This window comes from Pecten maximus, chromosome 15 (assembly GCF_902652985.1).
Source record: "Pecten maximus chromosome 15, xPecMax1.1, whole genome shotgun sequence".
NCBI lineage: Eukaryota > Metazoa > Mollusca > Bivalvia > Pectinida > Pectinidae > Pecten > Pecten maximus.
The window spans coordinates 33,366,392-33,382,856 of record NC_047029.1 but is presented as its reverse complement, the minus strand read 5'-3'; the positions used below and the strand labels follow the sequence as shown (position 1 = coordinate 33,382,856).

The window sequence follows — 16,465 nt, the reverse complement described above, 5'->3', positions numbered from 1 at the left end:
CATGTCTCTGCATGCTGTTGGTTTTATGGAACAGCGATACATTTGCTGCACTGCATCAGTTTTTTGTATATAGGTATAGATACTGACTGAGGTGAAATGAAATATTTGTGAGAAATTTCCTGTGAAATAGAAACTCATGTTTATTAATTATTAATAAAATATTTCTGCAAACTACATAAGGTGTCATGAAAACAGCATTCTGTCACAGCCTTGATGAAAATGGCGTTATTCTCCTAGTCTTGGTCTCTCCTTAATCACGGATAGATGAATGGTTATATGATGTCACAGCTGAAACAATTAACTTTATTTCCAATTACTGAGCTCTGCTAGATGTAATGATGTGTTGGTTACAAAATTCATGTCATTAGGTGTCATGAGGTGATGATATGATGGATTATTGCATGGGTAACAGCATACGATGCATCTCAATGTCCATTGGATCGTTACCCTCTAGATGTTGTTGACTTCCGCTTCAGGATAACATTTATGATATTTATATGCTTTGAAGTACAGGTGAAATGGCATTGGTTACTCTGTTGTTGGGTAAACATCATGATGTTAAGGATATTTTGACTAATATTATATCATTATATATGTATTAAGTGGTACGATTGGTAAAGAAATACACAAAGAAGGTTGAAAACCTTGCAGGTTTGTGGAATGGTTCTGATGTCCAATGTTGGTCCTACATCCTGGACATTAATTTAAGATTAACAGTTCTGATGTCCAATGTTGGTCTTACATCGAGGACATTAATTTAAGATGAACAGTTCTGATGTCCAGTGTTGGTCTTACATCATGGATATTATTTTAAGATGAATGGTTCTGATGTCCAGTGTTGGTCTTACATCGAGGACATTAATTTAATTTAAGATGAACAGTTCTGATGTCCATGGTCTTACATCGTGGATATTAATTTAAGATGAATGGTTCTGATGTCCAGTGTTGGTCTTACATGGAAGACATTAATTTAAGATTAATGGTTCTGATGTCCAATGTTGGTCCTACATTGAGGACATTAATTTAAGATGAACAGTTCTGATGTCCATGGTCTTACATCGTGGACATTAATTTAAGATGAACAGTTCTGATGTCCATGATGTCCATGGTCTCACATCGAGGACATCAGTATTAGATGCTGCACTGCTGACAGTGTATATACTGCTTCTCACAAAGATGTATAACCATGTACCCAGGGAATAAACGTATCTAATTAAACATCGACAAACATAATTACTGTCCTGAAATATAAACTTTATATATTTTACAACAATTGCAAAATAAGTTATATCAATTTATATTAATCCCATTTGACCCATCTTGAAGCATGGTAGGAAACCTGAGCTGAGAGACTTCAGGGAAATCCCACGTGGTCGACCAGGTGACCCCATACCAGTTCATGCCTGGTCAGAGAAATCCCACGTGGTCAACCAGGTGACCCATACCAATTTCTCGTCTGGTCAGGGAATTGAACCCCGGCTGCCTAGGTGAAAGCCAAGTGTGTTGATTACCACTGTGCCACCTGACCACCCAATATAATTAGCTTCCTCAAAGTGATGTTGGCTTATTAATTCCAAAAGTTATATACCAGATATGGAGGTAGAGTCTGTGACAATAGAATTTCTCCTGGATGCAATTAATTATTTAATATCTTGAAATTAAAAATAAAAAGAGATCTTGATAAGCTTTAAGCTATAACGATGTCAATATCCTAAAGAATGTAATGTTTGGTATTCCTACAAAAATCTACAACAGCGAAGTCTTGTTTTCAATCAATCATAATTACTCTTTACCAGAGATTTAACATCTTTGATACACTATGGATAGTATTCAGGAAAAAACAACAGATATTTTATACATGTAACCACCTGGACACAGTCATACACTCTGATACAGGCACACAATCATACTGGCACACAATCATACTGGCTTTCATATAGGTAGTTTGAAGATTCACGATGAAGTACATCAAACGAATGTACTGGCTATACTTAGCGCAATTAGAAGTTGCGTGGAAATGTCATGCCATGATAGATATTATGTACTGGTCGCTAGGTAACCACATCCAATTGTTTACCTGTCATAATGAATGCTCTGATTTACACTTCATCAGAGGACACACTGATTACAGCACATGTTAGTGAGATCGGCAATGAGAGTTAAATACATATACCAGTAATAGTTATTCAACACGTTCACAATCGATCCTGAGAGTTACATAATATACCAGTAATAGATATTCAACACGTTCACAATCGATCCTGAGAGTTACATAATATACCAGTAATAGATATTCAACACGTTCACAATCGATCCTGAGAGTTAAATACATATACCAGTAATAGTTATTCAACACGTTCACAATCGATCCTGAGAGTTACATAATATACCAGTAATAGTTATTCAACACGTTCACAATCGATCCTGAGAGTTAAATACATATACCAGTAATAGTTATTCAACACGTTCACAATCGATCCTGAGAGTTACATAATATACCAGTAATAGTTATTCAACACGTTCACAATCGATCCTGAGAGTTACATAATATACCAGTAATAGATATTCAACACGTTCACAATCGATCCTGAGAGTTACATAATATACCAGTCATAGTTATTCAACACGTTCACAATCAATCCTGAGAGTTACATACATAAACCAGTAATAGTTATTCAACACGTTCACAATCGATCCTGAGAGTTACATAATATACCAGTCATAGTTATTCAACACGTTCACAATCGATCCTGAGAGTTACATAATATACCAGTCATAGTTATTCAACACGTTCACAATCAATCCTGAGAGTTACAGGATGTACATAATATACCAGTCATAGTTATTCAACACGTTCACAATCGATCCTGAGAGTTAAATACATAAACCAGTAATAGTTATTCAACACGTTCACAATCGATCCTGAGAGTTACATAATATACCAGTAATAGATATTCAACACGTTCACAATCGATCCTGAGAGTTACATAATATACCAGTCATAGTTATTCAACACGTTCACAATCGATCCTGAGAGTTACATAATATACCAGTCATAGATATTCAACATGTTCACAATCGATCCTGGATTCTGTTCTGTCTGTATTCATAGACTTTTAAATTAATTTTTTTATGACACCTTAATTCTATCAGAGAAATTTATGCAGATTTATTATAGTAATTAATTCTAATGTAAAACTGTTAATTAAGTAAATGAGACAGCCTTATCTGGGGTAATAGATCACACTCATATATTTTACTGAAATTAATCTCTCGTGATGTTACATCATCCTTTCAGTAAAATTATCCGAGCTGTACCTGTTTAACGTGTTTGATAGCAATTTAATCCTTCTGTGCATGTTACCAATGTGCTGGTTTGATTTCCGGGCCGGCATGATAGTTAACAGACCGTCACATCTATAATCAGGCTATAACGTTAGCGAGATTAACTTTTAATCTAGCTAAAATAGCTAGTTGTAGTATAAAAATTATATATACTTGTGATTAGTATATTTGTGTAAACTTTTTACTTTACATTAATTGTGAATTAAGCTTTTTTTTTTTTTATTCATGACCAGTCTTATATGAGTTAATTTTCCACATATGAAATCACAGAATCTGTGACAGGTGTTTTTACTGAAGTGAGATTTTGATAAATAATCCCTAGTCCTCAATCACTGTACACTATCGTTGATAGGAGACAGTGTGAACAAGTTAGTGATGAGTTGAAGGGGGCGAATATTGATCAGAATAATCCTATCGCATTGTCACCATTTTCAACAGAGAATTTGTCAATTACGACAGCATTGAACAACCTAATTAATTGAGTGGATGAAAATTTCGTGTCCATAACTTCCTGTTGACAGAAAATGTAGCATTATGTCCAGAATTAATTAAGGCCTTGTTACGGGTCGGTGGTATTATCGACTGAACATCTCACAGGTGTACCTCGAGACAGATTGTCACACTATAAATATTTAATTCACTACTTTGAAATCTATCCTGCATTGTTACAGTATTTTACCTCGAACCCTTTATTAGCCCACCATCATCAGATGGTGGGCTATTCAAATCGCCCTGCGTCCGTGGTCCGTCGTCCGTCCGTCCGTCCGTCCCTCCCTCCGTCCGTCCGTCCGTCCGTCCGTCCGTCCGTAAACAATTCTTATTATCGCTAATCCTCAGAAAGTACTGAAGGGATCTTTCTCAAATTTCATATGTAGGTTCCCCTTGGTGCCTAGTTATGCATATTGCATTTTGGGACCGATCGGAAAACAACATGGCCGACAGGCAGCCATCTTGGATTTTGACCATTGAAGTTTGTTATCGCTATTTCTGAGAAAGAGCTGAAGGGATCTTTCTCAAATTTCATATGTTGGTTTCCCTTGGTGCCTAGTTATGCATATTGCATTTTGGGACAGATCGGAAAACAACATGGCCGACAGGCAGCCATCTTGGATTTTGACAATTGAAGTTTGTTATCGCTATTTCTAAGAAAGTACTGAAGGGATCTTTCTCAAATTTGATATGTGGGTTTCCCTTGGTGCCTAGTTATGCATATTGCATTTTGGGACCGATCGGAAAACAACATGGACGACGGGCAGCCATCTTGGATTTTGACCATTGAAGTTTGTTATCGCTATTTCTGAGAAAGTACTGAAGGGATCTTTCTCAAATTTTATATGTTGGTTTCCCTTGGTGCCTAGTTATGCATATTGCATTTTGGGACCGATCGGAAAACAACATGGCCGACGGGCAGCCATCTTGGATTTTGACCATTGAAGTTTGTTATCGCTATTTCTAAGAAAGAACTGAAGGGATCTTTCTCAAATTTCATATGTAGGTTCCCCTTGGTGCCTAGTTATGCATATTGCATTTTGAGACCGATCTGAAAACAACATGGCCGACAGGCAGCCATCTTGGAATTTGACAATTGAAGTTTGTTATCGCTATTTCTGTGAAAGTACTAAAGGGATCTTTTTCATATTTGTTATGTAGGTTCCCCTTGGTGCTTAGTTATGCATATAGCATTTTGAGACCAATTGGAAAACAACATGGCCGACAGGCAGCCATCTTGGATTTTGACCATTAAAGTTTGTTATTGCCATTTCTGAGAAAGTACTGAAGGGATCTTTCTCAAATTTCATATGTAGGTTCCCCTTGGTGCCTAGTAATGCATATCGCATTTTGGGACTGATCGGAAAACAACATGGCCGACAGGCAGCCATCTTGGATTTTGACCATAGAAGTTTGTTATCGCTATTTCTGAGAAAGTTCTGATTGGATCTTTCTCCAATTTCATATGTAGGTTCCCCTTGGTGCCTAGTTATGCATATTGGATTTTGAGACCAATCAGAAAACAACATGGCCGACAGGCAGCCATCTTGGATTTCGAAAATTGAAACTGGTTATCACTATTACTAAGAAACTAAAGAAGGGATCTTCCTGAAATTTCATATGTAGGTTCCCCCAGGTGCCTAGTTATGCATATTGCATTTTGAGACCAATCGGAAAACAACATGGCCGACAAGCAGCCATCTTGGATTTTGACAATTGAAGTTTGTTATCACTATTCCTCAGAAAGCACTGAAGGAATCTTTCTCAAATTCCATATATATAGGTTCCCCTTGGTGCCTAAATCTTAAATTTTATATATAGGTTTCCCTTGTTTGAAAAGTACTAGAGGTTTCTTCTGAGTTTACACAGATTAGTAAGACTTAGAAGAAGAGAAAAGTAGAGAAAAGATCAATCTGACATGGAACCTATGAAGAACATTCAATGGTGGGCGCCAAGATCCCTCTGGGATCTCTTGTTTTGTTCTGTGATCTAATCCTCTGAAGGCCTTAGTTGATCATTGCTTTATAAGATTCTACTGCTGTACACATAGTGGTGAACCAGGGGGGACTCTACAATGTAGGTTTCGTCGGTCATATATGTGTACAGTAATATGTTTACATAACACGAACCTTCATGGATTTTGGTCAAACACAACAATAATTTGGACCATAAATGTCTCGGAAAAGTTTGAGTTTCAGGAAAGTTGGTTGGAAACATACAGGAAGTAACTGACCAAAGATCAAGCCTCACTTAGTAAAGGAAAAGGTCGTTTGGGTCTGTAACAGAGCGCATGATTAATTAAATTTAAATCACTGCCTCCGCTAGGGATCGAACCCGGGACCTCTGGCTTACTAGTCTTACGCTCAACCGATCGAGCTAAAGAGAAGATCTCTCTAGCCGAGAGGTATATTGCGGCTAGTATTTACCAGGGTTACATACTCCCCCTCCAGGAAATAACTCGTCCTCGAGTTTCCAGGAGTAACAGCAATGCTTGTGGAGCAATCCTGAGTATTTTCCCCGGGTCCCTACATGGGCGCCAATGTAACAGAGCGCATGATTAATTAAATTTAAATCACTGCCTCCGCTAGGGATCGAACCCGGGACCTCTGGCTTACTAGTCTTACGCTCAACCGATCGAGCTAAAGAGAAGATCTCTCTAGCCGAGAGGTATATTGCGGCTAGTATTTACCAGGGTTACAGGTCCAAAGGTCAAGGACAAAATAGATCTCTGACTATGATCCTGGCCTTTAGTTATAAATATGTATAATTGGTCATGTAGTCATAACAACAGACAAGTAGATTGTCAATTTGTCAACAAGACAATCGACATGTCCGTTCTATTGTCAGTACTATATATGACAATTACTATATATGACAATTACTATATATGATCAATTACCTATTTTTTTAAGTAATGCGCATTCAGCAAATGTCTTTTTGTTAGGATTCAGTACCTATATTGGACCATACCGTTGTATAACTTACTAGACCCTAGACATATATATATATTATGTATATTTTGCTTCTCCACCTGGATGATACGGGCAGATAACTTCCTGATGATTATGGGGTTTTTAATTTTTTGAGGTAAACTTGATTAACTTGAAATTTTGTGTCTGTCCATTTGAACATCAGATACTCTAATTATCTTAAGTTTGATAACATGTCACTCAGAATTATCTGAGTTTTTTTTATATATGTACAGGGATTGAGATACAGTAAATTTTAAATATGAAGCGATACTTTCTGATTGCCATAGTTGTATAAGATTTCTTTGTAATTTGTAGTGTCCTTTCTTACGGACGATGATATTTATGCCAAGTCTGTCTATTTTTGAGCCGACTTTATCAAGATTGTTATATATTCTATATATAGTTTTCTTCTTTTGCAGTATCCTATTTGCGGATATGTGTGGATTCACGCAGCTTTCTTCGCAGTGTACAGCACAGGAACTAGTCCAGTTACTCAATGAACTATTTGCCCGGTTTGACCGTCTGGCGGCAGACAACCATTGCCTGCGAATCAAGATCCTCGGTGACTGTTACTACTGCGTTAGCGGACTGCCCGACCCCCGTCCAGACCACGCCCATTGTTGTGTGGAGATGGGTCTTGACATGATACAGGCCATCTCGTAAGTTAATGACCATTTCTTAGTCACATACTGGTGAAACTGCGAGGGGACTGTTAGGTTTCTTCTCCATCTGTCCGTTCGTCCGTCCATCTGACAGTCTATTCACTTGATTTTCCACAGTTTTCTTATGCGCTTCAATTAAGGTATGTCAGTGAAAGTGGCTATGTCAATACAATATAAGTAGCTACAGATCAAGTTTTGCAGGGTTTTTGGGTCAAGGTCAAGGACACTGTTACTATTTTTAGCGGGGGTAGGTACGTAGGGGACATGTATTGCTTAAGCAGTACTCTCATAATGCTCGTTTACCTATAGTTAGTGTTACAACTGCCTACCCAAACTGACATTGTTTTAAGTTCAAAGAAATGATTTCAACCCAGTATAAGGATTACTGTTTCTGTTTATAACTGCTGGAAAAAAAATACAAATAGGGTTTCAAGACCTGTGAGTTGAATTCATTTCAACAAGTTTTATCATGTAGATTTAAACTAGATCTTCATGCCAGGTGTTGTGGATTTGAGAGAAGTCCGGAGACATCCTTCCAGAACACTCCTTTTAATTTACGAAAAAATCTTCATTTAAAAAGTAAAATATTTATTTTCAAAATTAATTGTTGTTGTTGATAAAAATCAGATTAGATGATTAATACAAAGAACTATTGTCTGTTTAAATTTCCTAGGTTAGTTAGAGATGTGACCGGGGCGGATGTCAACATGAGAGTAGGAATTCACAGCGGCCGTGTCCATTGTGGTGTTCTGGGACTGCGGAAGTGGCAGTTTGATGTCTGGTCAAATGACGTTACCCTGGCCAACACCATGGAAGCAGGGGGCGTACCGGGGTAAGATCATATTGTCCTTCAGTAAATAATATCTGGATTTTCATTGGTCAAATGCCAACCCTAATGTGGTGGTTCTCCATTTCTTACGGTGACATAGCGATTTCTATTCAGTATAATACTTTTATTATCTTATAGTTACATTCAGTATGATTTGGCGAAAATTGTATTCATTTTGAAACATTAGCCACATCACAGTGTGTGGTAATGTCGGGGACACCGTTACCACAGTTAGTACTCTCCGCCGTCACAGTGTGTAGTAATGTCGGGGACACCGTTACCACGGGTAGTACTCTCCGCCGTCACAGTGTGTAGTAATATCGGGAACCACGTTACCACGGGTAGTACTCTCCACCGTCACAGTGTGTAGTAATGTCGGGGACCGTGTTACCAAGGGTAGTCCTCTCCGCCGTCACAGTGTGTAGTAATGTCGGGGACCGTGTTACCATGGGTAGTACTCTCCGCAGTCACAGTGTGTAGTAATGTCAGGGACCGTGTTACCATGGGTAGTACTCTCCGCAGTCACAGTGTGTAGTAATGTCGGGGACCGCGTTACCACGGGTAGTACTCTCCACCGTCACGGTGTGTAGTAATGTCAGGGACCGCGTTACCACGGGTAGTACTCTCCGTCGTCACAGTGTGTAGTAATGTCGGGGACCGCGTTACCACGGGTAGTACTCTCCACTGTCACAGTGTGTAGTAATGTCTGGGACCGCGTTACCACGGGTAGAACTCCCCGCCGTCACAGTGTGTAGTAATGTCGGGGACCGTGTTACCACGGGTAGTACTCTCCGCCGTCACAGTGTGTAGTAATGTCGGGGACCGCGTTACCACGGGTAGTACTCTCCGCCGTCACAGTGTGTAGTAATGTCGGGGACCGCGTTACCACGGGTAGTACTCTCCGCCGTTACAGTGTGTAGTAATGTCGGGGACCGTGTTACCATGGGTAGTACTCTCCGCTGTCACAGTGTGTAGTAACTATGTGTAGTACTCTCCGCGGTCACAGTGTGTAGTAACTATGTGTAGTACTCTCCGCTGTCACAGTGTGTAGTAACTATGTGTGGTACTCTATGCGGTCAGTGTGTAGTAACTATGTGTAGTACTCTCCGCTGTCACAGTATGTAGTACCTATGTGTAGTACACTCCGCGGTCACAGTATGTAGTACCTATGTGTAGTACTCTCCGCCGTCACAGTGTGTAGTAACTGTGTGTAGTACTCTCCGCTGTCACAGTGTGTAGTAACTATGTGTAGTACTCTCCGTGGTCACAGTGTGTAGTAACTATGTGTAGTACTCTCCGCGGTCACAGTGTGTAGTAACCATGTGTAGTACTCTCCACTGTCACAGTGTGTAGTAACTATGTGTAGTACTCTCCGCCGTCACAGTGTGTAGTAACTATGTGTAGTACTCTCCGCCGTCACAGTGTGTAGTAACTATGTGTAGTACTCTCCGCCGTCGCAGTGTGTAGTAACTATGTGTAGTACTCTCTGCTGTCGCAGTGTGTAGTAACTATGTGTAGTACTCTCTGCGGTCACAGTGTGTAGTAACTATGTGTAGTACTCTCCGCGGTCACAGTGTGTAGTAACTATGTGTAGTACTCTCAGCTGTCACAGTGTGTAGTAACTATGTGTAGTACTCTCCGCTGTCACAGTGTGTAGTAACTATGTGTATTACTCTCCGCCGTCACAGTGTGTAGTAACTATGTGTAGTGCTCTCCGCGGTCACAGTGTGTAGTAACTATGTGTAGTACTCTCCGCTGTCACAGTGTGTAGTAACTATGTGTAGTACTCTCCGCTGTCACAGTGTGTAGTAACTATGTGTAGTACTCTCCTCTGTCACAGTGTGTAGTAACTCTGTGTAGTTCTCTCCGCTGTCACAGTGTGTAGTAACTATGTGTAGTACTCTCCGCTGTCACAGTGTGTAGTAACTATGTGTAGTACTCTCCGCGGTCACAGTGTGTAGTAACTATGTGTAGTACTCTCCGCTGTCACAGTGTGTAGTAACTATGTGTAGTACTCTCCGCGGTCACAGTGTGTAGTAACTATGTGTAGTACTCTCCGCCGTCACAGTGTGTAGTAATGTCGGGGACCGTGTTACCATGGGTAGTACTCTCCGCTGTCACAGTGTGTAGTAACTATGTGTAGTACTCTCCGCGGTCACAGTGTGTAGTAACTATGTGTAGTACTCTCCGCTGTCACAGTGTGTAGTAACTATGTGTAGTACTCTCCGCTGTCACAGTGTGTAGTAACTATGTGTAGTACTCTCCGCTGTCACAGTGTGTAGTAACTATGTGTAGTACTCTCCGCTGTCACAGCTAGTGTGTAATAACTATGTGTAGTACTCTCCGCGGTCACAGTGTGTAGTAACTATGTGTAGTACTCTCCGCTGTCACAGTGTGTAGTAATGTCAGGGACTGTGTTACCACGGGTAGTACTCTCCACCGTCACAGTGTGTAGTAATGTCGGGGATCGCGTTACCATGGGTAGTACTCTTTGCTGTCACAGTCTGTAGTAATGTCGGGGACCGCGTTACCACGGGTAGTACTCTCCGCCGTCACAGTGTGTAGTAATGTCGGGGACCGCGTTACCACGGGTAGTACTCTCCGCCGTCACAGTGTGTAGTAATGTCGGGGACCGTGTTACCACGGGTGGTACACTCCGACGTCACAGTGTGTAGTAATGTCAGGGACCGTGTTACCATGGGTAGTACTCTCCACCGTCACAGTGTGTAGTAACTATGTGTAGTACTCTCCGCGGTCACAGTGTGTAGTAACTATGTGTAGTACTCTCCGCTGTCACAGTGTGTAGTAATGTCGGGGACCGTGTTACCATGGGTAGTACTCTCCGCCGTCACAGTGTGTAGTAACTATGTGTAGTACTCTCCGCGGTCACAGTGTGTAGTAACTATGTGTAGTACTCTCCGCTGTCACAGTGTGTAGTAACTATGTGTAGTACTCTCCGCGGTCACAGTGTGTAGTAACTATGTGTAGTACTCTCCGTTGTCGGATTTCTTTTTCTCTTATTCTGTTAAATGCGATCCATGTTAAACTAATATAAATTTATTTTTGTTATGGTCTAAATGTTCAAAGCATAAAAAATCATACAGAAAATCTCTCAGAATTAATGGTTGCGAAGACTCGTCCAAAACTGTCTGACACTTTCCCGCATAGTTTTCAAAAACCATCATTTGTGTCATTTCTATTGGAATTAGCCGTTTTGGAAGGCAGTTTGCTGGTATGCAATTATTGGGCTCCAGGGACTGATGGTCAGGAACAAAAAGGGTCAAATTTATAGAAATATTTCAAAACTCAGGTCACAGCTAGGGTCATGGGCCTCTAGTTTACTTAACAGTAAGATTGATCTATAATTGATCAGTATTAGTTAAAATATTGCTGAATATTTAATAAATTTGGTTCTGGTCTAGAATTGACATTAATTCATTTAACCAGAAGATTTTTAGTGTTTTAAGAATAAATACAGAGTGAGATACTGTCTAAGTTGTATTAAAAGCCTTCTTTATATGATAAATCAAATAAGACAAATTACTGAAAAGTTGTTTATGATTATTTGTTAGTTTGGTACATATTACGGAGGAGACGCTAGGGTTCCTGAATGAGTGTTACGCCGTGGAGCCTGGCAACGGTGGCGAGAGGAATGCATATCTTCGTGACAACAAAATCACCACATATCTAATCCATGGGGAACAACAGAAGATCAAGGTAAAAAGTTATAATACATTTGTATTTCCGTGGCAATAAAGTCTAAATTTAAGTGGTAATTCATTGAGTCCCTTTCATTAATTGTTGACAGTCGAAGTAAGGAAAGTATTAGATATACCTCCTTTGCAGGAAGACTTTAAAGACTTGTTTATTTTTTCTTTTACTCTCATTTCAGTATAAAAAGTTTAGGTTCATATTTAAGGTCAAGTGAGTACAAGTTAAATTTCCTATTGTCCCAGTTAGTACTTTTTAGCCAACCAATGCAGCTATTCAAATCGCCCTACTTCCGATAAGTGGCCATCTTGTATTTTGAGAATCAAAGATTGTTATTGCTATTCCGTAAAAAGTAATGAATAGACATTCCTCAAACTTTACATGCAGATTCCACCTGGTTGTTCTCATTCATGTTTGAGTCTGATCCGAAAACAAGCCATCTTGGATTTTGAGAGTGGAAGTTTGTTATGGCTATAGCATGGAAAGCACTTGAGAGATATTTCTCAAACTTCCATGTAGGTTCGCCTTGGTCCCTGGTTGTGCCCATTCATATGGGAGTCTGATCTGGTAAACAAAATGGCTGACAAGCAGCCATCTTAGATTGTGACAGATTGGTTATTGATACTATTCAGAATTTAGCTCTCCTTAGATCCTACTTAGACTTTCTATGTAGGTTTCCCATGTTATCAAATGATTTAGAGGAAGAGGGGAAAAGTAGAGAAAAGAAAAGTTTTCATAATTAAGACTGACAAAAATCAGTGGGCACTAAGATCCCTCTAGGGATATCTTGTTTCAAAAAGAGAGAAAAAAAAATGCAACATCAAGTTTAAATTCAAAGTGTACAGTTCAGTCCCCTAACTAGTGTAGTTTGTGTTTCCCTGGAATCTCTTATTGATAAACATTCCAGTAACTGATTGTCATGGTTTTTATTCTGAAGCAATAAAAGCTACCCTGCTCTGTATGGCATGATACATTTATGTAGCTAGTGAGGTAGCCTTGGATGTACTGCCTCATAATTACTCTTGCTATTCATTGTGCAATGAATCTAGCAAAGGACACCATTTACCAAAAAAAAAAAAAAACTATTTAAGCTTTTTATTCGAAATTTAGGAAAGGCCAAAAGTTTCACCCAAGAAATCTGCCAGGGGACGACCTCCTCAGGGAATAGAAAAAAGTGCAGCAGCCAAGAGAATGGGGTTTGATGATGATCCTAATGCAAATATCCATCACAAGTAAGACATGTGGCATTAACATATACAATGTGGCATTAACATGTACAATGTGGCATTAACCTATACAATGTGGCTTTAACATATACAAGTGGCATTAACATGTACAATGTGGCATTAACCTATACAATGTGGCATTAACATGTACAATGTGGCATTAACCTATACAATGTGGCATTAACATGTATAATGTGGCATTAACATATACAAGTGGCATTAACATATACAATGTGGCATTAAAACATACAATGTGGCATTAACATATATAATGTGGCATTAACATATACAAGTGGCATTAACATATACATGTGGCATTAACATATACAATGTGGCATTAACATGTACAATGTGGCATTAACCTATACAATGTGGCATTAACATGTACAATGTGGCATTAGAATATACAATGTGGAATTAACATATACAATGTGGCATTAACATGTACAATGTGGCATTAACATGTACAATGTGGCATTAACCTATACAATGTGGCATTAACATGTACAATGTGGCATTAACCTATACAATGTGGCATTAACATATACAATGTGGCATTAACATGTACAATGTGGCATTAACATGTACAATGTGGCATTAACCTATACAATGTGGCATTAACCTATACAATGTGGCATTAACCTGTACAATGTGGCATTAACATGTACAATGTGGCATTAACATGTACAATGTGGCATTAACATATACAATGTGGCATTAACATGTACAATGTGGCATTAACCTATACAATGTGACATTAACATATACAATGTGGCATTAACATGTACAATGTGGCATACAACTGGTTCATCTACCCTTTATCAATATACAACTGGTTCAGCTATCTATCAGAATACAACTGGTTCAGATACCCTCTATCAGAATACAACTGGTTCAGTTACCCTCATTCAATAAACAACTGGTTCAGCTACCCTTTATCAATAAACAACTGGTTCAGCTACCCTCTATCAATAAACAACTGGTTCAGCTTCCCTCTATCAGAATACAACTGGTTCAGCTACCCTCTATCAGAATACAACTGGTTCAGCTACCCTCTATCAGAATACAACTGGTTCAGCTTCCCTCTATCAGAATATAACTGGTTCAGCTTCCCTCTATCAGAATACACCTGACATGTTGCCCATGCATACATCACATTGTCCAAGACATAACTCGTACCATATTTATCCTGTATTAAGCCCAGGGGACCAACTCATATTTTAGTTATTTGATACCCCGGTAAATGATGTACTTTATCATAAAAAGGCTTTTAGAGAGAATGTTTTTAAGAGAATGTTTTTGAGAGAATGTTAGCAGTCAATACTTTCAATTTACTAGCTGCATAGACACCAGGTAATTGAATATTAAGTTTCACAGAAGATTTTTAAGTGAAACTGTTTATATAGGTAGATGCAGTGAAATTAAATTTAGGAACCATCATTGATTTTGAAATAATAATGGTTTGATTCTGTCTTTACATACAACTATTTAGGGTGAGAAACCCTGCAAACAAACTCACAAGTATTGAACCCTGGTCTGTGTTTTATTTACAGATTGGGGTTTGGAGATCACTTTGAGTCCAAGAACCCAGAAGCAGAGGTGAACGAGTACTTAGGACGGGCTATTGACGCTCGGAGTATAGAGAAGCTTCGCTCCGACCATGTTACAACATTCTTTCTTACCTTCCGAAAGAAAGATCTGGAGGAAAAGGTAGCATATCCCTTTAACAGCATTGTCTGTACTAATGCTAATTACCTGCTTAGAGTCAGTTCAGATGACCTTCAGTCTGTTCAGATGACCTACAATCAGTTATTATTGCCTACAGTTAGCTAAGATTACCAAATTCAGATGATCGTTTTGTTGATAATATACATTTATCATATGGATTCTAAATCATTCTTTTGCAGATATATGTAAGCTCTGTCATTCTGTCATTTTATGGAGGGAATTCGCTGTTACCCTTGTCTGTCCTATCCTTAATTCATTTCATTGTGCCAACTTAATTTCTATAGGGACTTTTATCACTCAAATGTCAAAGTCAAATGTAAAAAAGGATCGACTCCAAGGTCAAGCTATGTCACCATTACTATTTATAGAAAATTACCATGTTCATTTCATCATTATAGCAACATTTTTAGCCCACCATGTTTCTTTAGGTATTTCAATCAAATTAAAGGTCAAGCAAAGGTCAAGTATGATCATATACCTTGGATGTATAGCTTCAGGGTTCAAAGGTCAAGGTCACTGATACTATTTATAGGTAATTGTAAAAAAAGACATCAATTTGCATTAGTACGGGCACATTCATTGCAGACATTTTTAAATTCCTTTGCACAAATAATGAATTCATTGATATTACTTGTGTGGTTTTTATTAAAAAAAAAGATTAAATTATCTTTATTTGTGTACTTGATGTTTTCCCATTTCCTTGACATGCAAGCAATTAAACTTTGAGTGTTGAGTTTTGCCAGATATAACTTTTGAGCTAAATATATAAAGCATTGATTCATTTTTAATCTTCTTAAAGTAATTGAGGTCATATGCATCTTTCTTGACTGTGATACTGTTAGAATTATCTCCCTTTAATATCTAGTTATTAGGGATTACACGAATGTTTCCAATGCATTCATTCTGAATTTAAAAGCTTTCAACTGTGTAACACAGTGTTATCAAATTGCTAAGACAATCTAAAGTTGCCCATCATTCAGAAGGCATAGTTATAATTATCTTTGTGTGGAACTCTTTAAAACTGGAGTCATACTAATTAATGTAGCATCCACCCTTAAGAAGACTGTTAAAAATAAATTTCATCAATCTTAAAGTGACCTTTGACGACTGTTTTAGAGTCTGCTTCATATGTATTCTCATCTTTGTGAATTCCTTTTCCTAATATTATTATTTATTTGGTATTTGACAGATGTTTTTAAAGTGATGAATGTGACAGAATGGAACGGTAATGTTTACTCACACACTTACAAGTGATACTTGGTATGACGCACTTGTGAAATTATCGCACGTCACCATATAATCATCACATGTTTGTTGATTTTTTTTCACAAGCTGCAAACTGACAAAACAATAATCTGATAATTCTCAAAATCTCTCTGACTAAAATGCATATTGTGTAGGCAAAGGTATATACATTGTGATTAAAAAATATATTAACAAAATTAATATATTATTTTTTTTAGTATTTTATCTTTATTGCATTTATATTTAACTCGTTAAGGT

General features: G+C 38.4%; 1 protein-coding gene across 1 annotated transcript in view; it reads left to right on the top strand.

Annotated features, from left to right (window-relative positions):
• LOC117343741 (adenylate cyclase type 5-like) overlaps positions 1–16,465 on the top strand; it is a 91,676-nt gene that overhangs the window by 53,150 nt on the left and 22,061 nt on the right. The window contains exons 5-9 of the mRNA XM_033906220.1: positions 7,226–7,465; positions 8,142–8,300; positions 11,870–12,014; positions 13,119–13,240; positions 14,788–14,944. Coding sequence (XP_033762111.1) covers positions 7,226–7,465; positions 8,142–8,300; positions 11,870–12,014; positions 13,119–13,240; positions 14,788–14,944 — 823 coding nt within the window. The remainder of the gene's footprint in view (positions 1–7,225; positions 7,466–8,141; positions 8,301–11,869; positions 12,015–13,118; positions 13,241–14,787; positions 14,945–16,465) is intronic.